General features: G+C 49.5%; 1 protein-coding gene across 2 annotated transcripts in view; it reads right to left on the reverse strand.

The window, feature by feature from the left end:
* Positions 1 to 23,168, reverse strand: part of NOS1 (nitric oxide synthase 1) — a 143,377-nt gene that overhangs the window by 39,202 nt on the left and 81,007 nt on the right. For both annotated transcript variants that reach the window (XM_054006849.1, XM_054006851.1), the window contains exons 3-10: positions 16,437 to 16,566; positions 9,456 to 9,593; positions 8,421 to 8,566; positions 7,607 to 7,769; positions 6,307 to 6,398; positions 4,485 to 4,626; positions 3,360 to 3,499; positions 2,598 to 2,772 (exon numbers count right to left, since the gene is read on the reverse strand). In XM_054006849.1, the coding sequence (XP_053862824.1) occupies positions 2,598 to 2,772; positions 3,360 to 3,499; positions 4,485 to 4,626; positions 6,307 to 6,398; positions 7,607 to 7,769; positions 8,421 to 8,566; positions 9,456 to 9,593; positions 16,437 to 16,566 (1,126 nt within the window). The remainder of the gene's footprint in view (positions 1 to 2,597; positions 2,773 to 3,359; positions 3,500 to 4,484; positions 4,627 to 6,306; positions 6,399 to 7,606; positions 7,770 to 8,420; positions 8,567 to 9,455; positions 9,594 to 16,436; positions 16,567 to 23,168) is intronic.

Genomic DNA, 23,168 nt, shown 5'->3' on the forward strand with positions numbered 1-23,168 from the left:
GATGTGTTATTCCTTGACTTTAGCAAAGCTTTTGATATGGTCTCCCATAGTATTCTTGCTGCCAAGTTAAAGAAGTATGGGCTGGATGAATGGACTGTTAGGTGGATAGAAAGCTGGCTAGATCGTCGGGCTCAACGGGTAGTGATCAATGGCTCCATGTCTAGTTGGCAGCCGGTTTCAAGCGGAGTGCCCCAAGGGTCGGTCCTGGGGCCGGTTTTGTTTAATATTTTTATTAATGATCTGGCGGATGGTGTGGACTGCACTCTCAGCAAGTTTGCAGATGACACTAAACTGGGAGGCGTGGTAGATACACTAGAGGGTAGGGATCGGATACAGAGGGACCTAGACAAATTAGAGGATTGGGCCAAAAAAGCCTGATGAGGTTCAACAAGGACAAGTGCAGAGTCCTGCACTTAGGACGGAAGAATCCCATGCACTACTACAGACTAGGGACCGAATGGCTAGGTAGCAGTTCTGCAGAAAAAGACCTAGGGGTCACAGTGGATGAGAAGCTGGATATGAGTCAACAGTGTGGTCTTGTTGCCAAGAAGGCTAATGGCATTTTGGGCTGTATAAGTAGGGACATTGCCAGCAGATCGAGGGACGTGATCATTCCCCTCTATTCGACATGGTTGAGGCCTCATCTGGAGTACTGTGTCCAGTTTTGGGCCCCACACTACAAGAAGGATGTGGAAAAATTGGAAAGAGTCCAGCGGAGGGCAACAAAAATGATTAGGGGTCTGGAGCACATGACTTATGAGGAGAGGCTGAGGGAATGGGATTGTTTAGTCTCCAGAAGAGAAGAATGAGAGTGGATTTGATAGCTGTTTTCAACTACCTGAAGGGGAGTTCCAAAGAGGATGGAGCTCAGCTGTTCTCAGTGGTGGCAGATGACAGAACAAGGAGCAATGGTCTCAAGTTGCAGTGGGGGAGGTCTAGGTTGGATATTAGGAAACACTATTTCACTAGGAGGGTGGTGAAGCACTGGAATGCGTTACCTAGGGAGATGGTGGAATCTCCTTCCTTGAAGGTTTTTAAGGCCCGGCTTGACAAAGCCCTGGCAGGGATGATTTAGTTGGCAATTGGTCCTGCTTTGAGCAGGGGGTTGGACTAGATGACCTCCTGAGGTCCCTTCCAACCCTGATATTCTATGATTCTAAGTCATGTGCTCCGGCCCCCTAATCACATTTGTTGCCCTCTGCTGCACTCTTTCCAATTTTTCCACATCCTTCTTGTAGTGTGGGGCCCAAAACTGGACACAGTACTCCAGATGAGACCTCACCAATGTCGAATAGAGGGGAATGATCATGTCCCTCAATCTGCTGGCAATGCCCCTACTTATACAGCCCAAAATGCTGTTAGCCTTCTTGGCAACAAGGGCACACTGTCGATTCATATCCAGCTTCTTGTCCACTGTAACTCCTAGGTCCTTTTCTGCAGAACTGCTGCCTATCTGGTCCCCATGCCTCACTTGAATACTGACAAATACAGAGCTGGAATCTGGCTGGTTCACCTGTGTGGTAGTATTGTTAAAACAGGCATTCGTTATAAAACAGTGCCTAGTGTTTAGATCTTATGGAATGTGTGTGAGTTGCTGCCGGCATTAATCTCACTTGTGACATCTGTACCCCAGAGTATGAGGCAACATTTGAACCTTTTGTATTGCAAGCTTCTGTGACTGTGAAAATTGCCGGACAGGAGAGAGGCATTAACGAGTGTAAAGCGTGGAGCTCCAACGGAAAGCGTTGGGTCCTGCCCCACAAGCAAGGTCCATCGACACCAGATGAACTATCGTGGAACGCTGAAGAGGACAAAAGGCTTCATTGATTTTCTTACCCCACCATGAAGAGGAGTGATGCAAGTGAATTCCTGCCATCAGCTGAGTTTGCTGCTCAAAGAGCAAAGGGGAAAAGGAAAAAAGGCCCTAACAAGAAGGAACTGTATCTTCACGCTGCTGGGACTCTGAGGGGCAAGGATAACGAAGCATAACTGAAAGCTCAACAGTGCTTAGCCAATTTGGGGCTTGTGCCCTGCTTTCCCACGCCCTGCGCCACTGAAGGCCAGCTTGACAGCAGGCACGGCTCCCTACCAGTGCCCACCCGGGGGCAGGGCACCTGAAAGAGGATGGGGAGAGGAGTGAGCCATGTGGGGCACCCCCAGGCCTCCAAGGGAAGCAGCAGAGGTGGCTGGGTGTGGGGGGAGGAGCACCGTACACCTCTGTGGGGAGCAGCATCAGAGTTCCCCCTGGGGACTCCTCCAGCACGGGGTGGGGAAGCCACAATCTGGGTGTGTTTAGTACCAAAGTTTCTTCCTCTTTTCCCACCCCAAGTAACTATCATGCAGGTGACGTACCAGGGACTTGCTGGGCCAGGGCTCCCCTGGGAACATCGCCCTGATGTGGCAACATGGCTGGAATTCACTTTGATCTTCAGAGCTTATTTAAGGCAGCCCTTTGGTTTCATTTACCGTCCCCCACAAAGCAGGGACACACCCAGCTTGGCGCTCTGCTCCCCGGTAGCTCCATACACCCCAAAGCACCCCCGCCAGCCCCACCACTGCCCCAAGGCGCGGCAGGCAGTAGCCGAGGGCAGGGTTACCTCCAGCATGTTGTAGCGAGAGTTATCACAGTAATCGCGGACGCCGATCTCAGTGCCCATGTACCAGCCACTGAAGGGGCAGGCAGTGAACTCCAGGCCTCCGATCTCTAGCAGCATGCTGGACACCGCTGGCAAACCGTACCACTTCAGCCCCAGGTCCTTAAACCAGGCAAACCTGCCAAGACACCGGGGGGGGGGGGGGAGTCAGCCGGGTTGCTGGATCCTCAGAGGGAGGGGAACAATGTGGGGGATTTGCCCCTAACAGTCATTCCACAGAAGCCCGAAGGCAGCTTTGTCTTACTACAACGAACCAGTTCCCACCAACCATCGGAACCACTCCTGGGAATGAGGGAGCAGAGGAGGGCCCTGGGGGGATGGCAGCACCGTTTCCTTTGCGCACAGGGAGGGGCGCACACAACAGGGGAGTTGTGTGGAGGGGCGGGGAGAACAGGTGGAGGGCAGGAGGCTCAGGGTAGAGGAACCGGAGAAACTGAAGTGATGTGAGAGCAGCCCTGCCATCTCTCCCTGAGAAAGGGACCAGGGTCACTGGTTTTCAAGCCTGGGCCAGTTTTCCATGCAGAGTGGAAGGAAGCTCTAGGGGTTGCACCAACAGGCAGAAATGGGCACGGCTCCAGGTTGGTGGGACTCTAGGTCTGAATGGGGGTCCCCCGGGCAAGGCCACATAGTGCACTGTGAGCAGGCGTAGGTGGTTCGAGCAGAGCAGAACTCTGCAGAACCTCCCCCGGACGTGCTGTAGCTTACTTGGGATGCCTGATGGGTACTTCCAGCACCAGCTCCGGGGGGATCTCAAAGAGCTCCGGATCATTGCCGTTGGCCTGGAGGAGGAGTGGCAGGACATCAAATCGCCCCTTGGGTGCCTTCCACCCTTGCTGGATGCAGATCTGCAGCCAAACAGAGTTCATGATAATATTCTCGCCAGCCTGGCTGCCCAGCAATGTGACTGTCTCTCAGGCGCTGTGGGCAGGATGTGGGGGTTGCAAAGCGGTAGGCTGCTAAGTACAACCGTAGTCTCTTGTACTTTTTTTTTTTAATAAGGGATGTCTCCCCTCAGTCTGAGCCATGGGTAAGCTAAGAGTTCAGGCTGAGTCACTGGAGGGTGTTCTGCAATCAAGCAGTAGGTGATAAACACATTCTCATTATGGTGCACAGAGACTGGCTATTGGAACAAATCCACGGCCACTTAGGACTTCACACTTGTCACTGTGCAGTGTGCCATGAGCCACCTGGGCCCTGCAGGTGACAGCGAGTTTAGAACCTGGACCTCCTGCTCCAAACCACTGTCTGAGCTATAGTGTTGTTAGTCTGTAGCAGTACAGAGACTATGAAACACAAGTAAGAAGTTCTGAGTCCACCCTGAAGAGGGCAGTGGTGCATGAACACACAAGCACAAATACAAGTCCACATGGCAATATTAAGGGTCCCTCTAGTGGTACTACAGAGCATCTTATGACCTGTCTTGGGAAAAGCAAAGCAAATCAGAGTAGGTCTCCTAGATCAGGGGGTCTCAAACTGGGGATCGGGACCCCTCAGGGGGTTGTGAGGCTATTACCTGGAGGGTCGCGAGCTGTCAGCCTCCACCCCAAACCCCACTTTGCCTCCAGCATTTATAACGGTGTTAAATACATTAAGAAGTGTTTTTAATTGATAAGGGGGGGGGTCGCACTCAGAGGCTTGCTATGTGAAAGGGGTCACCAGTACAAAAGTTTGAGAACCTCTGTCCTAGATGGACTGAAACACTGTAGTATAATATGCAGCTGTCCCCATCCTAACTGAGCATCTTAGGAGGTGCTCAGAGGTGCACTCCCCTATGGGCCCGGCCACTGACCTACAATGACTGGGAAGAATGGATTTTTTTTCATTGCTTACCTCTGTGAGCTCCATGTTGGCTGGGTCCCCCAGAATGGTACCGTCTGGCTGCTTGTAGCCAGCATAGCGGATGAGCTGGGCATTCCAGACTCGGAAGTCGTGCTTGCCATCTGTCCTCTGGGGGAAGATGGTGATAGCAGACCTGAAAGGAACGGACGGGATGGCGCTGGCATTAGTGATGTGAAAGGTGGCAGCCGGGAGGGCATGTGCTTGTCCCTGAGATTGAGCGGGGTTGCCTGGGATGATGGACAGCCCTTGCCAGCATTCACAGCATCTCAGCCGCTACGCTTTCTGCCACGTGCTTTGTGCTTGTGAACATGCCTGGGACCAGATTAATCTCAGTGCCTGCCCGGAAAAGAGAAGAGCCTCTTTTCCAACTGATTTTCCAGCTACCACCATTGTGCCTTATGAATGTGGGTGTGCCCCCTGAGATGAACAGTCCAGTCTGCAGATCAGGTACCAAGGTGGGGCAAATAGGTAGTGGGGGCAGAGGGCGAGTTCTGTTTCCCTGGCAAATTCATCTCCCTCTCAGTGCTTTCCCTTCACTCCAGGGACCTCTGAGCCTCTAGATCAAACAGGCCCCCAGTAAATAAGGCGGAGGGGGAGATCCATCCAGTGGGAAAGACAGAGGAGCAAGAGAAAGGAGGAGAAATACATTGTATGTTTCTATACAGCCCAGCCACTAGAGGCGGAGTGGCCCAGCAGGTAGAGCACAGGACCAGGAGACCTGGGTTCTGTTCCCTTCTCCGCCACTGATTTACTCCATAACCGTGGGCAGAGTTACTGAATCTCTCTGTCCCTGGGTTCTCGCAGCTGGGAAGTGGGGCTACTGATACTTTCCCACCTTTAAAAAGCAACAGAGAGTCCTGTGGCACCTTTAAGACTAACATCTATTAGTCTTAAAGGTGCCACAGGACTCTCTGTTGCTTTTTACAGACCCAGACTAACACGGCTACCCCTCTGATACTTTCCCACCTTTGTGAATCACAAGCACTAAGTATCATGATTGCTAAGATACTGATCGCTTGGACACGGGGTCAGTTCATTCTGAAAACACACACAGGTTTGAGGCAGAATTCGGCATTTGTAGCCCAGGTGGGCCCGGGGGCTAAGTTTTACTTCCTGCCCTTAGGTGGAGCGGGTAGAGGGGCAACCGAGAGGTTTAATTTATTGCTTCTCTACAGCTGGAAGAGATACTGGCCCAAGGGCGAGCAAGCAAGGTGGACAGGAGGGACACTCCTTCCTTCCCCTCAGCAGCTCCTGCCCCCGGCAGCCGGACACTCCAGCTCAGAACCCAGAGACTCGGCTGCAGGCACATGGTAGCATTCTGCCGGAGGGAGGTGAAGGACGGGCCTGCATGCTGCATTTGAAGGCTCTTCAGTCTGGCCCGAGTTCTTGTAGAACCTGGGACGGCAGCTCACAACCGGCCAGGGCAGGGAGGCAGCCTGTCCTCACGCTTGGGCTGGTGGCTCAGCCCACGTCCACCCGCCCAGTTGAGTGGTGAGTCAGTGATCTCAGGGAGTACGCGGTTGTGCAGAAGCTACCCAAAAGGCGAGGCAGGGCAGATGGAAGGTGCAATTAGAACTGCAGCAGAAACCCGCAGCACAAAGGAGTCTGTAACCCCAAGTCTCCGTCTCATGGCAGGTCAGAGGCTCCCCGGGCACGTGGCCGAGGTCAGGGCCAGGTGACTGGAAGAGAGCACTACTCTCACTCCAAGCCATAAACACAAATCTAAACAATTAACAGCCCCCTCCAGCTGAGACCCAGGGCTCCCTCCTTTGGCCCGGGGCAGCGCGGGGGGGGGGGGGGGACACGGACTCACCTGAGATTCCCTTTGTTGGTGGCGTATTTGATGTGGTTGCAGATGTAATTGAACATCCCATGGGCTGTGGTGCAGTCTCGGGCATCAAACACCTGCAACAGTCGAGAGGGTTGGTCTGCAGAACTCTCTCATTCCTAAATGAGCCTGCGTCTCCTCCATAGCCGGCCCAGCCCACTGGAAAGCCCGAGGGGCTGACGCATTACAGGAGACGAGGATCTAGCTAGCTGTAAGTAGGGTCTAGCACATACATGCTCCCTGCCACTGTAGCATCTCGGCACCTCGTACCTCAGCCCTCTCCACTGCGGGGAGCCAAACTCAAATCCAGGATTGACATTTGTTCCATGCTCCCAGTCTACTGCAGTCCCCAGGGTCATAAAGAGCGACAGACGTGTCCAGCCAACCAAAGCCACCATCAGCTCTGGCTCCCGCAGTCTCTCCTTAAGTGAGCCCCAGGGCTGAGAGATCAGTGATTGAGGGGCAGTGGCATGGCAGAGGAAGGGGGCGAGTGCCAAGGTAAGCTAGGACTGACCTTCCTTTGCAGAGCCGCGCAGGGACGCTTGCAAGCATCTTCCTGCACTATGTCTGGCTGCAACGAGTCCTTTCCTTTCCACAGCCAAGTGCTCCCCCAGATGTTAATTAAAACAAAAGAAGCAGGAAGCTTCACTGTGTGTGAGAGGGGCTTGGCCTCCCAGCTCCAAACCGTGCTGAGACCCTGTATGAAATTGCTCATCTGCTTTGGAGTGACAGCTTCACGTGTGTGTGTGTTGGAGTATGGCTTCAGACTGCAGCCCCAGCCCAATGTCACTGGAAACAATGCATTCAAACAACCCCCGCTCCAACCCTGAGTCAAAAGTGCACTGGGACTGGGGCTCTATGCAATCCTGGAATAGCTTCTTTGACTTCACCAGAGTTTTCCTCCCGTGGCCTCCATCCACGGCAAGGCTACAGTTTTTAAAGTAGCATGTGGCAAGTAGGAGCCCAGAACCTAGAACGTTTCGGAAGATGATAGTGTTACCCCCGAAGTCTGCTTTGCAAACACCGCCACCATCATCTATGCAACCCTCCCCATGAGCACCTTTCCTTCCAAAACCCTCTCCTCCCAGAGCCTCCAAACAAGCCTCTGCACCTACAGATGAAAGGGTGGCATGTTTTTTACATGTACTGCCCAGAGCCACAAGCATGAGTCACCGTATCCTTAGCATCCAGAGAAACAGACGTGTCTCCCTTGATTTACCTTCCATGCCCATCGACCCCTCTAAGAGCAACCTGCCAGCTGCCGCCAGGGCAGTCTGCTGCTTACCTGTAGCTTGGACCATTGAATCCTGCCCACGCAGCGGGATGCATTACGCCAGGCGTGCTTTGCTCCGTAGATCAGCTCTGTGTCCCGCAGCTGGTAGGTGTCTGTGGTTTCAATCTCCTTGGTCACTTCTTCCAGCCTCTCCACGTGGGCCTTGGAGCCAAACCTGTGAGCATGGGGAAAGGAGACGTGACCAACTCCAATTCGTAGGGCAGCAGATAGCGCCGGATGCTGTTTGTACACACGTATGCAGTCTGGTCCTGGTACACGTACACACATGCCAGCTGGAGGTAACTGTGGACCAATCATGATAATTGTGGGGGCAAGAGTTCCCCTCTGCCCAAGGGGTCAAACTCTGAGATGACACATTGTAGGATGAAATTCTGTGGAAGGGAACCTCCCTGGCTTCACCTGTGCATTACAAGCTCTCGACAGAGCAGTATACCACATGCTCATGTGCATGTACACCTGCTTGTGTACCCAGCTAGACACACACACAGAGCACAGATGCAGACCACTGGAAGCACAAGGTTGTCCGACATAGAGCAGAACCGTTCTGGACCTATAAATGCATGTCTGCAGTCTTTTGTTCTTTGGAGGCCAGCACAGATTTCAAATGGCCTGGCCCTTGGGTGTGCGCACAGCTGGGGCATGAAAAGCTAGTGATCTGACTATTGGGCACTGCAATTTGATCACAACACCACGTCTGAGTTTGCATCCAGCTTTGCCCGTAACAAGTCAGAGGTATTTTACCGCACCGCGTAGCTCCCGCTAAAAACCCGCCAGCAGCACCACCTGCGAGTGCCAGAAGACTTGCCTCTTTATGGAGGAGTAGTACTGATCAATGAAGTCCTTAGCCAAGGAGAGCAGCTGCTCTTTTGTCCTGGTGTCTTCTGGCTTCCGGATATGCTGGGTGGGCGTCATTACCGAGCCCATGCAGATCTGCTCTGTACACGCACTGGCCTGCAAGGACAGAAGGGCCACGTATGAACCATAGATTACTGGATGCACCACTGGTTACACTGACGTGGCCAACAGGACGGGCTGCACGAACGCTGGTGAAATGCCAGCTCCGGATTTGGCACAAGTGGTGATATCTCCAGTGTGTTTGCTTTCACATGTGCACTTTTTTTGGCACTGATCTCAGGCATACAACTGAGGGATGCCTGACCTACAACTGTGGCTTGGACAAGTGGGATTCATAAGAGTCCAACCTAAATCTTAGTTATAGCTCCATGTTCACCCTCTCTCCCCCAAGCCGGTCTCCATACCATCCTTGGAGGAAACAATCACGTATCATCAGCTTTGCGTCCTCCTTTCTGCCAGCAGCAGGCAAATGCCTTCTTTTCAATGCTTTACATCCAACCACTGTCAGCTGCTGGGAGGTAACAGATACCCACCTCCATACCTTACTTTCCCATCTCCACACTCCATAGTAGACCTTCCCTTACACCATACCTCCCCCTACTCTAGGGGTAAACACCTCTGCAACATTTCCCTGCAGAATCTACAACCTATCAGCCTAGAAGTGTACCCCACTAGCTATTGCCAAGAAAAGAGAACACCGGGATTGAAAGAGGGATAATGCAGTTGGCGTGCATTCTAATTATCCCCATTCCCCACCTTCATGTTCCACCAGCATTTGAAGGTTCAAAAGATCTCAGTTGTCTCTCTTTGATTCGTTCTAGTCTAGCCCACGACAGAGCAGCTCATTGAAGACGCCACGGCAGCACACAAGATGGGCTCATTTATTCAAAGCAGCTCTAATTCTTCCAGTTAAATCAGGTTTAGAGACATTGATTTGGTCAACTGCACTCAGAAAACATTGGCCAAAACACTCCGTCCCACTCACCATGGCTGTCTTGAGATGTAAGGTATCGTGAAGCACGGAGCCAGTCTCCCAATTCTTGACTTTGGCAAACCGTGGGCACTTAGACGGGCTTCCATTCACCAAGTTCTTAGTTGGGGACTGTCTGTCAGATGGCGGTGGCTGGAGGAGAGAAAAATGATGATGTATCAGACTATGACTCACTGATCAGTTACAGGAGAAGTGTAGGATGTAACAGCAGGTGGATCTTGGATTAATGGACTTCTTCACCTATGGAGGCCTGGTGAGAATTGTGTGGTCTTGACCTACATCCTAGTGAATATTTGCCCACACCAAAAAAATTTACTCTGGATAGCTGTAAAGTTAACTCTGTTCAGAAGAAGCCTAACCTCGAAAGAGCAAAGAGCCATAGAAATTAGAGATGGAAATTAATTATTAGCTCATGTAGTCCAGGGGTTGGCAACCAGCGGCACGTGAGCTGATTTTTAGTGGCACTCTGCTGCCAGCCCGCTGCTGGCCTGGATGGACGGAACCCGGGCCGGCAGCAGGCTGAGCGGGGCCGGTGGCTGGGACCCAGTCTGGCAGGAACCAGCGGACGGAACCCCAGACCGGCAGCGCGGGTGGCAGACGGAACCCAGACTGGCAGCGGGCAAAGCTGTTCAGCCCGCTGCTGGTCTGGGGATCCGTCCGCCGGCCCCCTCAGCCCGCTGCCGGTCTGGGGTTCCATCCGCCGGCCCCTGTAAATGTAAAATGTATTACTGGCACTCAAAACCTTAAATTAATGAAGACTTGGCACGCCACTTCTCAAAGGTTGCCGACCCCGATGTAGTCCATTCCCTGTCAATGTGGGATTTTCTCCCTACATTACCTTCACTAGTGTATTATCTGCCATGGTTTTAAATGCACCAAAGCCAGTGGCGGTCGTTTGACTACTCCAAGGAAGGATGTCTTAATATCTGACAATTACTGTAAGGGAATGAACAGGAAGCAGGCCTCCCCAGTGCCCGTTTTTGCTGGAGAAATGAAGGGCTAAGGACAAGCATAGGGAGGAAGTGAAAGGACTTCTGAATTATGTACACTTGGACCACTCCCATCTCGCTCCTTGATATCCTATGTAGGTGTGTGCAAAGCCAAGATCTTGGAGCGAACCTCATTGTGCAAGTACTGACACAGCAATGAACATACTTGGCCTGCAGAGATCCTGAGTGACACCAGGGAAAAAACAGTTCTAGTGAACTTCAGAGGAAATCTGCTTTGGCAGACAAACTCCATGAAGATGCCAAAAGCTCCACACCCGATTGCTCTTGCAAGGGGGAGATATCCCATCTTGGAATTAGATCTGTCAGCAGAACGCAGTGTCATCATTCAGTATTACTAAGACCTGGTTGGATGTTCCATGGAGAAGAGATCTGGTCCCAAACGGGGGCATCCTATCCAAATCCACTCAAGTTTTGGGGAAGTTTGGAGCCAGAACAAAGCTTGGCGTCTCAAGCCCATCGCTGTAAAATAGATCCAAACTGCCTAAACTTTGGGGAAATTTGGATCTGGATCCAGACATTGGATCTGAACTTTGTGGTTCAGGTCCCTCTCTGAAGTTATGTCTACGCTACAAAATTATGTTGACTCAAGTTACGTCAATGTACAGCCACCGCAGTAATTAAATTGCTTTTGCACGTCCACAATATGCTCCTTGTGTCACTGGTGCACGTCCTCATCGGGAGTGCTTGCATCGATTTAATTGTCAGGGTGGGGCATTGTGGGATGGCGTCTGAAAGCCAGCAGCAGACAATATAAGCAACACAGTGTCTGACACTGTCTCGCCCTCACTACATCAACCAAAGTGCTACGCCTCTTGTGGAGGTGGAGTTATTAAGTTGGCATAGCGGGCAAGTTACATCGATGGGAATGATGTTTTAGTGTAGAGGCTTACAGAGTTAGGTCAACGTAAGCTGCCTCACATCAACCTAATGCTGTAGTGTAGACCAGAGGGAATTTATACCAACGTTTAAAAAAAGAACTGTTCTGCATTTTTCCATATTCTTTTTACTATTGATGCAGCTATTCATGGTCCTTCTCTGTGATCCTGTAGAGAAGCTGTAATCCTATGCTCATGACATCATCACACATCATGAAATGGTTGCGATGGCACAAATTTGGTATTGTGACCTCACTAAATGGGGGAAAGAGATGAGCTGTGTTGAAGGAAGCCCGTGTTTCAACACGACTAGCTTTGCCGATGAGCACACACTGGAAGAAAAATGATGGAACCCATATGAAGAATTAAATTGTAGATATAGATTGTAGATTAAATACTTTAATCCAATGTTATTAGAAAGCCCTTTAAAGGATCTAATCACTTAAGTTTCATCTGCTTCTCCTCTAACTTTTCCTCCCTTCCACATTGAAATACAGACAAGGAAACTGCCTTCACTCTTTAGAGGCAATCACTCACTTGACACATTTGACAGGCCTGATAGCTGTGGAGATAACTGGTGAAGGACCCCCAGCCATCACTTGACCACCACAAGAAAAGGGCTTATGTTCTAAAACTCACCAGGGAAGGCAAGTAATGAGACATTCCAGCAGCATCCGCTCTCAAAGCTGCGGTAGGAATTAGAACGAGAGCTCCAATTTTCTACTCAGGCCTCAGCCTGCTCTGCATTTCGTTGCACTGCACAGAATTCTGCTCTCGGTCACACTGATGAAAATCCAAAGTCAACCTCACTCTTCTCAGTGGAACGGCTCCAGCAACTGAGAGCAGCATTTGCCCCTGAATGTCCTGGTAGATCACTTTGCTCCAGGTGAAAATGTGTCTGCTTTACAGAAAGGCGTAAGTGTTTCATAGAGAACAGCAAGCCCAAAGCTTCTTCTCACGCTTCTTTTTTAGGAATGCTCTGAAACCACATTGCAGCATATGAAAGAGAAGCCGTGACTGGGCTGCGTTCCTAAGCCAGGCTAGATAGCAGCAGCCACATGACTATATTGTACTAGTTAGGTGCTGAGCGGTGGCAATTTCACAAAAACCTTTGACAAGTAAAGTTTTTAAAAGTGTCTTTGACCCTAGAAAATGAGGATTTTGCTACTCACTTCAATGACAACAGGATGGTGCATCATCTGGTAACTTCCTCCATGTGCACGTGTCGGGGGGAGAAAGGGAACTCCGTCTGATACTACTGTACCATATTCTTTAGTTCTCACGGGCTCTAGAGTCTCTCGCTATCCCTGCTCGTGCTCTGTTGGGCTGTGTGTGGTCTCCCCAGCTCCTGGAGTCACGTGATTAAATGACGGTCTCTGCTTTCATTGTTTTAAAGTGTCTCTCTAGCCCTCATGGTTGCAGAATACAATTTGAAAATGTGAACCCTAAAGGCTCAAAATCTGGAGGCAAATCAGAAGAGCCCCAACATTTATTCTTTTCAAAATCTTGGATTTTTAAGCCAATCTCACGGCTGTTGGGGGCCCGACGCATGGATTTTGGAATGCTCGGGGATGGCCACGCTGTAATCTTCTTTCCTACACACCTGTCTCCTTCAACAAATCTCAACCATTTGTGGGCCAACAACACTATTGCATGCCAGCTGAATTCACCGGAACTGCACCACTGAAATGCACTGAGATGTGAATTTGGCCCTTTATTTCTCTGGGGATGAAGTTCCCATGACATCCACAGGATTCATAAAACTTTAATTAAAATTGACACTTGAAACCTCCCAAAAGTAAGGTTTCTCCCCACTCCCACCAGACATAACACACTGCAGCGAATTAGCAAACACCTTATGCATTACTGTGAAATTCATGTTTCCTGAACATGGAAAGCAGATCTTTAACCAGAACCATGGAGCTGAAGTACCCGCATGATCACAGAGCATTATAAAGGCAGTTATACCAATGTTCCTATCTTCAGCAGTGGCCCAACCGAAAACCAGCTGCAAAACACTAGTGAACTTTGGGTTATTTGTAATTTGGATCCAGCTGTTCAATCTTCAGCCCACCTCAGATACTCTGTTGTGCCTGATGTTTTTCCTTGGGGAATTCTGTGGGGTTAGTGAAGTACTTGAAGGAGTGTGGGAATGTGTTAGATGCAGTGGGGAAGCATATGTGAAAAGACAGAGACAGAGATACATTACGCCGCGCTGAACAGGGCAGGATGTGTCCTCTAACGGCTTGGGAGAGAGCACCCAAGAGAGGCTCTCTCGCTTGGCTTGGCAACTGTGTGCAGTGCGACAGGAAAGAAACTGATGACCAGCAGAAAAATGCAAAGTGCTTTTTGCCTCTCCACTCAGCCTCGTTGGCTTGAGTGCTTGAAACCAAACATTATCCGGGGTTCTGTCAGGGAGGTGATATTAGCGCCTTTTATGTTTTAATTAGGTAGCAGTGATATTAGCGACTCAGGCCTGGGACAAATGGAGAGATTAATGTCGCAGTCAGGGGCGCACATGCATTATGCAAAAGACTTTTTACAACAGAGCATGTTATCATAAGTACTAGGTGTGCAGATTAGTGATCCTTCTGCGGTGATTACATATGGATGTGAGAATGCAATCCAGCCCCCCGAGTGTTTGGTTTGCTTGGGTGTGTGGAAAAACCAGGGGAGTTTATCCCTTTGTGATGGCACATAAGGGCCGTAGTGCAGGTATACGCACCCCACAGCCAGGGAATACCCCCGGCACAAGGGGGCCTCTACTGCAGCTGCTGCCTTTCCCCTCTCCACATGGCCTAGTGCAGAGGGCATTTCAGAGAGGCTCAAGGAGCAACAGTTCTAGGGCAGAGTAGACAATTGGAGCTCTCGTTCTAATTCCTGGGGCTGGGGTTGCTTCCCCCTCTAATTAGCCCTCCACTTGTTAATTGATCCTCTGGTAGGTCCCAATTAACCTATATTGATGGGGAGTTGAGTGGCAGGTGCTGTCACCGGCTGTAAGGTACACCTTCAGATGCAACCCCTTCCGGCCCTGAACCCACCAAGGCAGCCTTGAATGGCACAGCAGAAGTTCTAAGTCTGGCTGTAGCGGGGAGAGGGGGCAGGGAAGGGAGGGAGAGGAGATGTGGAAGCGGTAAGCGTATGGAGAGACCAAAACTGCTAGTGGAGGAGGATGTAGAACGATAGGGATAAGAAGGATAAAAGGGAAGCCTGAACATCTAGTGGAAAAAAATGAGTTTAATAGCAGCTTAAGACTGGGGATTGTAGCACCACTAACATGGAGAGAAATTAAGCTCTGAACACAGAAGGTTATAAAGTGCTTATAGTCACAGACCCATGCAAGGAGCTTAGCAAAGAAAACAGAAAGACTGTGCTTCCAGGCACAGGGGAAAGGACCAAATCAGTAACCTGAGCTTGGCTGGAAGAGAAGTCACAGCACCCACCTACAACTAAGCGGAAAGAGTCAGGTTGAAACAGGGAGGTCACTCTGGCAACCGAGTGAAGTGTGTCGAGTTCTTGGACTCACCTCCTTGTGCCTAAATATTACAGCACATATGGCAAGATCAGCTATGCTGTTATGAGAACCAGATCATCTGCAATATGGGGCTGCATTTGGGGGAGATAAGGACAGATTTTCAGACTTTACTCTGAACTGTCCGGCTTTCCTCGGTCTGAACCTCGGGTAAGAGCTGTATTTCGTGTGTGCACGCCCCCCTAGATTGTGCACCGGGGTGTTTTTTGTATAAATAAACATTTAAAAGCCCTTACAGTCTATTTTTAAAAATATTTATTTAGGGACTCAACAGTGGATCTTGCCCTTAGAAAGATCATAGCAGATGTGACAGAGCAAAAAACCAACCCATTACCCTGCAATTTTGGCAGGTGTCCCCCATCCAGGAGAGGTTTAAACTCCAGGAACAGATTGAGATGTTTAGAAAGGTCTCCCGGGGCCCCTTATTTCCTGGAGGCACAAGGAGGTACCACACTTCTAAATCGTTGTCCACCACGATGCCTGCCTGCACTGCGTCACTTCACAAAGTGCGCCGAGGTCTCAGTGGAGAGTTAAGCTCTCCACAAAGGTGCCAAGTACCCCACATCTTAGTCACTTCTCAATGAGCAGGGAGTGCACCAAGCGATGGAGACCCTGGGTAGGACAGAGCAGCACAGAACAAGGCTATGTTAGAAAGAATGATCTAGTAGGTAGGTACAGGACTAGGAGTCCAGACCTCTGAGTTACGTTCTGAACTCTGCTGCAGAATCCCTATGTGACAACAAGTCGTGTCACCGCCCAGGGCCGGATCATGGCTCGGTGGAAGGACCGTGACGATTGCTGCTATTTGACATCTTCTCTTGTACTGTGAAGGTTTTGGAGCAGGGACAATGTCACCCTACTTGTTAGTACAGCACCTAGCACAGCAAGGCGCTGATCCTGACCGGCACTACTGGAATATAAATAATGGATAGAAAAGATTAATAAGCCTTGGGCTGGCGAGAGTGGTCGAACGCCAGCCCAGAGGGCAGGAGCCGATCAATATAGGTATGAAAGAAAAATAGCCTTACATGCACTCCATCAAAAAGTGCCTGCCCTGCCGATAGTTCCTGGCCGGGAAGGGGGTGGGAGGTCAGGCCCTTTGTTTCAGGAAGTGACTGAGCTGAGCAGAGGCAATACTGGTTTTCTGGACTTCTTCATTTGAATGTTCATCTGTTTTTCCCTTTGGAAAGTGTTCTTTGCCGCATGGCCTACTGAGAATTACAGCGGGGGGAGCCATGGGAATGGGATGGTCTGAGCACAGGGCTGGGTGCCAGAAACTGCCAAGTTCTAGCCCTGCCTCTGACACTGGTCCCATCTGAGAAAGCATTTGGCCCAATAAGTCCAGAAGAAATTCCACACACTATCTTATCCCTGGTGCGATCCCACTGAGGTGGGGAAAAATCACTTTCCCTCTCTGTCCATTCTGCAAACATGAGGCTAATATCATTCCAGCAAGGAGGTGTGAGAAGCAATGAATTACACGCGGATTGCAGCCTATCTTATGCTTCTACACCGGCTCCCACCCCAACTAATCACCCCACAAGACACCGGCGCCTACCTGCTCCTTTTCCGAGTAGGGGTTGTTCAGGACGACGGGCGTGTCGCTCTTCCCCCACAGGTCATTGAAAACTCGGTCATTTTCCATCCCGGCTGGCACAGGTTTCTGGGGCTTGTCCACTTCCCTGAAACTGAGGGTGGGGAATATTAGTCATTTCGTTCCCAGAGCTACACGCAGCTTGTTCCCCGTCAGAGCACTCACTGTTCAGCCTTAGAGCAAAACCTCCCTGCCTACCGCATGGGGGGTGAACCCGAGCCGCAGGCAACCACTGCTACCCTCTGCCAATTGCTTAGATACAGGACTGGCTCTGGGCAGCTTCCCGCAGGATTGAAAACTTGCAAGAGTTTGAAGGGGGGGGAGGTTGAGGGGAGGAACTGGAAACTCCCCACACTGGCAAAGGATCACCCTGTGTTAGCTCGACAACAAGCAATGGGAGTTTTGCAATGTAAAAAAGCCTAATTCCTAAAACTGGCAGGAAGCTGAAGTCCTCACTAGGCCAAGGTAGGGAAGTGATAATCATCCAGTTTACACCTTTGCACTGCCGGGAAGACATATTCCTAACCCTATCGTTCGCTACGCGGAGTGCTACCACTCCCAACACCAGCCACCGTAGGACCCAATAAAGAGTGGAGAACCTTTAGCCAGAGTGCATTTGAGTTATACACAATGCCCCATGCTGTCCAATGGAATAAGATTAAAGGTCTTGAGAACATGGCCTATGAAGGAAGGCTGAAAGAATTGGGTTTGTTTCGTTTGGAAGAGAGAAGACTGAGAGGGGACATGATAGCAGTTTTCAGATATCTAAAAGGGTATCATAAGGAGGAGGGAGAAAACTTGTTCACCTTAGCCTCTAAGAATAGAACAAGAAACAAAGGGCTTCCACTGCAGCAAGGGAGGTTTAGGTTGGACATTAGGAAAAAGTTCCTAACTGTCAGGGTGGTTAAACACTGGAATAAATTGCCTAGGGAGGTTGTGGAATCTCCATCTCTGGAGATATTTAAGAGTAAGTTAGATAAACATAGACAGTATTTGGTCCTGCCATGAGGGCAGGGGACTGGACTCGATGACCTCTCGAGGTCCCTTCCAGCCCTAGAATCTATGAATCTATAAGAACAAAAAGCAAATAAATAAATAAATAAATAAAATAAGAACAAAAAGTGCTCTTAATATACAAAAAGAAGAACAGGAGTACTTGTGGCACCTTAGAGACTAACAAATTTATTTGCATATGCATCCGAAGAAGTGGGCTGTAGTCCATGAAAGCTTATGCTCTAATAAATTTGTTAGTCTCTAAGGTGCCACAAGTACTCCTGTTCTTCTTTTTGCGGATACAGACTAACACGGCTGCTACTCTGAAACTTAATATACAAATGCATCAAAACAAATTAGGGGCCCTACTTTACAAACAGGATTGGAAGGAAAGGGGATACAATATAGAGCTGATGGTGGTTATTCTAGAATAGCTTTGTTGGGGCAGGGCGGGGGACTTGTTGCTTAAGTGGAACATAAGTGGGACACAACAAACTGACGTGGCTCTCAGGGAGGTAGTTTGATGCTTTGAGAGCCTGATCTTGCAAACACTTGTGCGTGTAAGTAACTTTACACAGTGAATTCCACTGAAGTGAGACTACTCACACATGTAAAATTACTCATGTTTCCAAGACTGGAGGATTAATGTGCTAAGAGACAAGTACTTCAAGAAAAAAAAAACATTGCAATTGTTACCCATGCTGGATCAGACTTAATTTAAGAGTGACACAAAGAAATACTGGTTTTGTTTAACAAAAAAAAGAAAAAAACCCACAATGTGGAATTGACTTGTGGAACTTACCACCACAAGATATCATTGAGGATAATTATTTAGTAGGCTCCAATAAGGGGTCGAAGCACTACTGCAATATGAATACTAAAACAAAGATAATGAGGAATTAGATATTTATATGAGTTATAAGAATATAATCCAGTCAAACCAGCTAGGATAAAAATGTGTAAATGACATCAGCTCTCATGATTTAGGACATAACCCAGCTGTTTACAGCCCAGGGTTGGGAAGACACTTCTTCCGTAAGAATGCTATTATTTAGTTGCCCACTGTTAGGGTTTTATAAACGATTGGACTAAATGGACCATTGTTCTAATCCGCTCTGACAATTCCTTTCTTTCTACGTAGGTCTGATCTTTATTCCCCTGACAACATCGAGCACTGAAAACCGATTCCTGTTGCAAATCTGGGGCCTCATCCAAAGCCTACTGCAGTCAGTGAGAGCCTTCCCATTGACTTTAGTGGGCTTGGGATCAGGCCCCAAATCAGGAACATGGCTCTCAAAACAACAGGCGCCCTGATCACAAAGCCACTCGTAGCTTAAAAAGAAGGGAAATGCCCACAGCAAATTAACTTTCAGGAGGTTTTCCCCAGGCATGTGGCTTTTGGTATAAATGAGGTAAAACAGCATTCAGTTTTATTCCTTTTTCTTCCAACCACTCCAGAAGTTTCTAGTTCGTTTATGGAATGAAGTTGAGCCCTCCAGCACCCAAGATGTTACACCACTTCCCGGGGATATTTTCTAAACGCCGGGTAGCCTTGGGGGGAAAGCCTCCATTTTATATTTCCAACAGAATTCAAACCCAACAGGGGTTGGATTTTTAATTGAAATTCCCATCTGTCACCTCTACCAGGAGGAAATTGTTCTTTTCCTAACTTGGCTTTTATGCACACGTGAAAGGGTTTTGATCAGATAAAATACAGAACCTCACCCATCCTTAATCTGGTCCATTCAAAGTCAAAGACAACTGTAAAATAATGCCTACGTGCTACATGCAGAATAACGCATGCATCAAACCCACTGTGAACATTCTGCATTGCGTTGTCCCCACTCCTGCCTGCCAGGCTGGGGCCCTGCCTCTGAGGCACAGTTTACCTACTGTGCATGTCACAAACCCCTCTGGGGCTGTACATAAGAGCTGACATCACAGGAACAGAATACAACAACTCTCCAGAGCAGGGACTGAGCTTTGGTAGTTATATGGCCCCCCATTATCCAAACACCCTCCCGGGCATTAGTGTATTTAGCTTCACAATACCCCCACGAGGCAGGGCAAGGTTGTTATCCCCATTCTACAGATGGAAAACTGAGGCACTGGGAGGTTAAGTGACTCATCCAAGGTCACACAGGAAGTCAAGCTGAGCCAGGAACTGAACCCAGATCACCTTTTGAGTCCCAGGCTAGTGCCCTTAACCAATGGGCCATACGTCCTTTTATCCTCTGTTCGTTAGCACAATCAAGACCTATTATTCTTATTGATGCCTCCAAGGCTATTATTATTGTTTATTTGTATGCATGTTGCACCAAGACTACACAGAGGATTTTGGGGACCTAGGGCAACATCTGAAAATGAGGGCTCCCCCCCTTTCCAAAATGACTGCTATGGAAACGAATACTCCCCCCTGAAATCAAGAAACCAAGGGGGCAAAACCAATGAGAGGGGAGGCCTGGGGAAAGGGAGGCACTGGGGAGTAAGCACGCCCTGTATTCACTCCGCAGTGGCACCTCCTGTCCTTGCAGGGCTGGGCATTGCAACCTGGTGCACGGGATCGCAGCGCAACTCAGGTTTGGCCAGGCTGCCCTTCCCTCAAATTCAATTTGGGGACCCTGGGGCAAACTGCTCCTTTTGTCCTCCATCCCTTGCCAGGCAGCCCTGGGTTGCACCAATGAGGTCCCAACCGGAACTGGGACCCCACTGAACTAGGTACTGTATGGACACCTAGGCCAGGTCTACACTATGTACTTACTTTGGTAGAACTACGTCGCTCAGGAGTGTGGGAGGGGAAACAGAGGCATGGGGAAAGTCAAGGAACTTGCCTAAGGGCACACAGCAGGTCAGTTGCAGAGCTGTGGATACAACCCAGGGCTGAAAAGCTGCCCCAATGAAGCCAAGGGGAGTTTTGCCATTGACTTCACTGGTATCAGGATTTCACCCCAGATCTTCGGAGTCCCAGCCCATTCACCTATTTGGTCTAGGGGGTTTGCTTGGCAGTAGGTGTTCTTGAACTTCCCTTGCCTTGACAAGAGAGAGAACTGATTGCTCGGATTCCTGGCAGTTCATTTGGATGAACCAATAAGAGCTTGGAAATCGAATGTTTTGCACCGATGCCGTAAGCAACACCTAGTGCAGTAACCAGAAGGCTAGGATGCTGCTGGGAACGGGCAGAACGCAGCCAAAATCCTCTGTGAGTGCACTTGTCCCAGTGGGTGAAAAGCATATGTTGGCTATAGGTGTCTGTGCCAGTATGAGCTGGGAGGGGAGCTCTGTGTGCATGAGAAGGAGAAAGAGAGAGAGAAAGTGTGTTCTTCTCGGCTATGCAAGAGAAATAGGTTTCTTTTCCCATCTCACTTTGCCCTGGGGCATTGCCGTCAGCTTTCCTCCGGCAGAATCACCCACCACCATCAATAATATGGACCACAGGGTAGTTTGTAAGTGACTCTCCTTCACTCTCTCTGGGTTTTCCACATTCTCAGGTGGCATTTCCTGCTGTGGGGAATATTTCAGGCTGAGAAGGAGCTGCCACCCTCTGCTCCGGTCACAACCAGGTAGCAGTTTACGGTCTGCAATGCTGAAGAACCGACTACCCAGTCTTTTTTCTCCATTACCTAGGATCAAACCAATGTCCGAGATCAGAAGTAACAACACACTTTTCTATGCAGTCAGGCCAAAGGATCTCAAAGCATTTTACACATCAACAGAAAGAGGCAATCCCAGGCTGCACATAGCAGTGAAACGCAACCGCCCGTGGGGCTGGCAGGGAGCAGCACCACAGCAGCATTCTGCGGTAGTCTCGGGGAAGCCGTGGAGAACGCCACATCCAACTAGAAGTGAACAGGGCACGTCAAGAGGCGGGGGGCAGTTCCCCAAGATGGAACAAGGCCCGCACGCTGGAGCTGCTCTTGCAGATAGAACCCAGGGATCATAAATGATCCAAGTGAGAACAGCTTCCTAAGCGACAAAGGAGCGTTTTAAATATATGAATGCAAAGAACAAAAGCCTCCCTAAGGAGAACATTGTGCGGAACAATAAGTGGATCCCGTGCCCTGAGGAGGAGACTATGCATCTGAGGAATCATGCTAAGATTTTGGATTAACAAATAAGTAACTGGGGTGGCTGCGCTTAGCAGTTTGAGCCGTGTCTTTGTATTTAATAAGGGTTTGTTAAAGGTACTGAATAGGTTCTGAACACGCCCTTCACTACAGAGGGTGTTAGAGGAATACAGACATCGGGCCAAACCCTAAAGCCTTTACTGACACAAAACTCCCCCCATTGTCATCGGTCGGGGTTTGGCCAGGTTCAGAAACGGCGTCGTAGAATGTTCTCCCCAGCTGGGTTTCCAATACACAAAGAGCAACCAGAAGCTATGGTCAGCATGAATGTCTTATTATAGATTAAGCAAGTCAGCAAACAAGAAAAGACAAAAGTAAGGTCTCCGTGAAAGGGCTGAGAGAGAGAGAGAGAGAGAGAGAGTCCCCTCTATAGAGAGAAGAGTCCTTGGAGACTTCAAGGGGCAGAACAAAACAAAACAAAAGAGAGAAAGAGTCACATCACCGCAACACCAGGTCAGTCGAGAAATTCTCCTCGGGCATCAGTCAAGCTCTTTTTTCCTGTGGGGACATCCAATAAATATATGCTCAGCCCTGCCGGATCATGAGTTGCAAGGTGCGGTGATCTTGTGAACTCCAGTCAGCACCTCCACCTGCCTTAAACTTGGGTTAGGATTACTACACTCAATTCTATTTTCATTCATGTGATCAGTATGTTCCATATCATTACTGGTGCCTGGTGACTTTCTGGCTGTACATTTTCCTCTCAGCAGCCCAGTCATCAGACTGCAAGCAGAACAAACACTGGCTGCCGTGAACAGTAGCAATGGCTGCCCACATCTGCTCTTAGAATCATAGAATCTCAGGATTGGAAGGGACCTCAGGAGGTCATCTAGTCCAACCCCCTGCTCAAAGCAGGACAATCCCCAGACAGATTTTTGCCCCAGATCCCTAAATGGCCCCCTCAAGGATTAAACTCACAACCCCGGGTTTAGCAGGCCAATGCTCAAACCACTGAGCTACCCCTCCCCGCAATACTGGAAACCCAGGCAAGACGGGGTTACAACTGCACTTGTAGCACAAGTCACCAGACAATCCCCCTGGGGCAGACGGCAGAATTAGGCTGGGTGCCTCGTGTTCAGACGTGCACCTGTCACTGCATTTCCTGGGGTTTGAATAGTGTTTGTGTTTGTTTTAATTCTAAGGCCCCTGCAAGGTGCCCCTGTGCACTCCCAGCACTGACCTGCACCTGAAACAGGAACTCCACCTGAACTGATGCATTTGCCTGGGACCTTCATATTACCCTGGACAAGACTCTAGAGAAGGCCAGTAGGGACCCTTCTGGCCTGGGCTTAGGAATTCTTTTCCATCTTTAATTTCTATACAGAACATAGAATAGAATCATAGAATCTCAGGGTTGGAAGGGACCTCAGGAGTCATCTAGTCCAACCCCCTGCTCAGAGCAGGACCAATCTCTTCTCTTTATAGGCAACAGTTCAACATACCCAAGAAAGTTTCTGCCTTTGGTTACCCTCTTCACTCCCCCTAGGATCCCAAGAGTTCTGTGTGCTCAGGTGATGTATTCCTGTGTTGTTTCCCGGGGAACCGAGACCTTGCATATTCTCAAGTGTCCCTTATTTTT

Source organism: Malaclemys terrapin, chromosome 16, assembly GCF_027887155.1.
Source record: "Malaclemys terrapin pileata isolate rMalTer1 chromosome 16, rMalTer1.hap1, whole genome shotgun sequence".
NCBI classification, from domain to species: domain Eukaryota; kingdom Metazoa; phylum Chordata; order Testudines; family Emydidae; genus Malaclemys; species Malaclemys terrapin.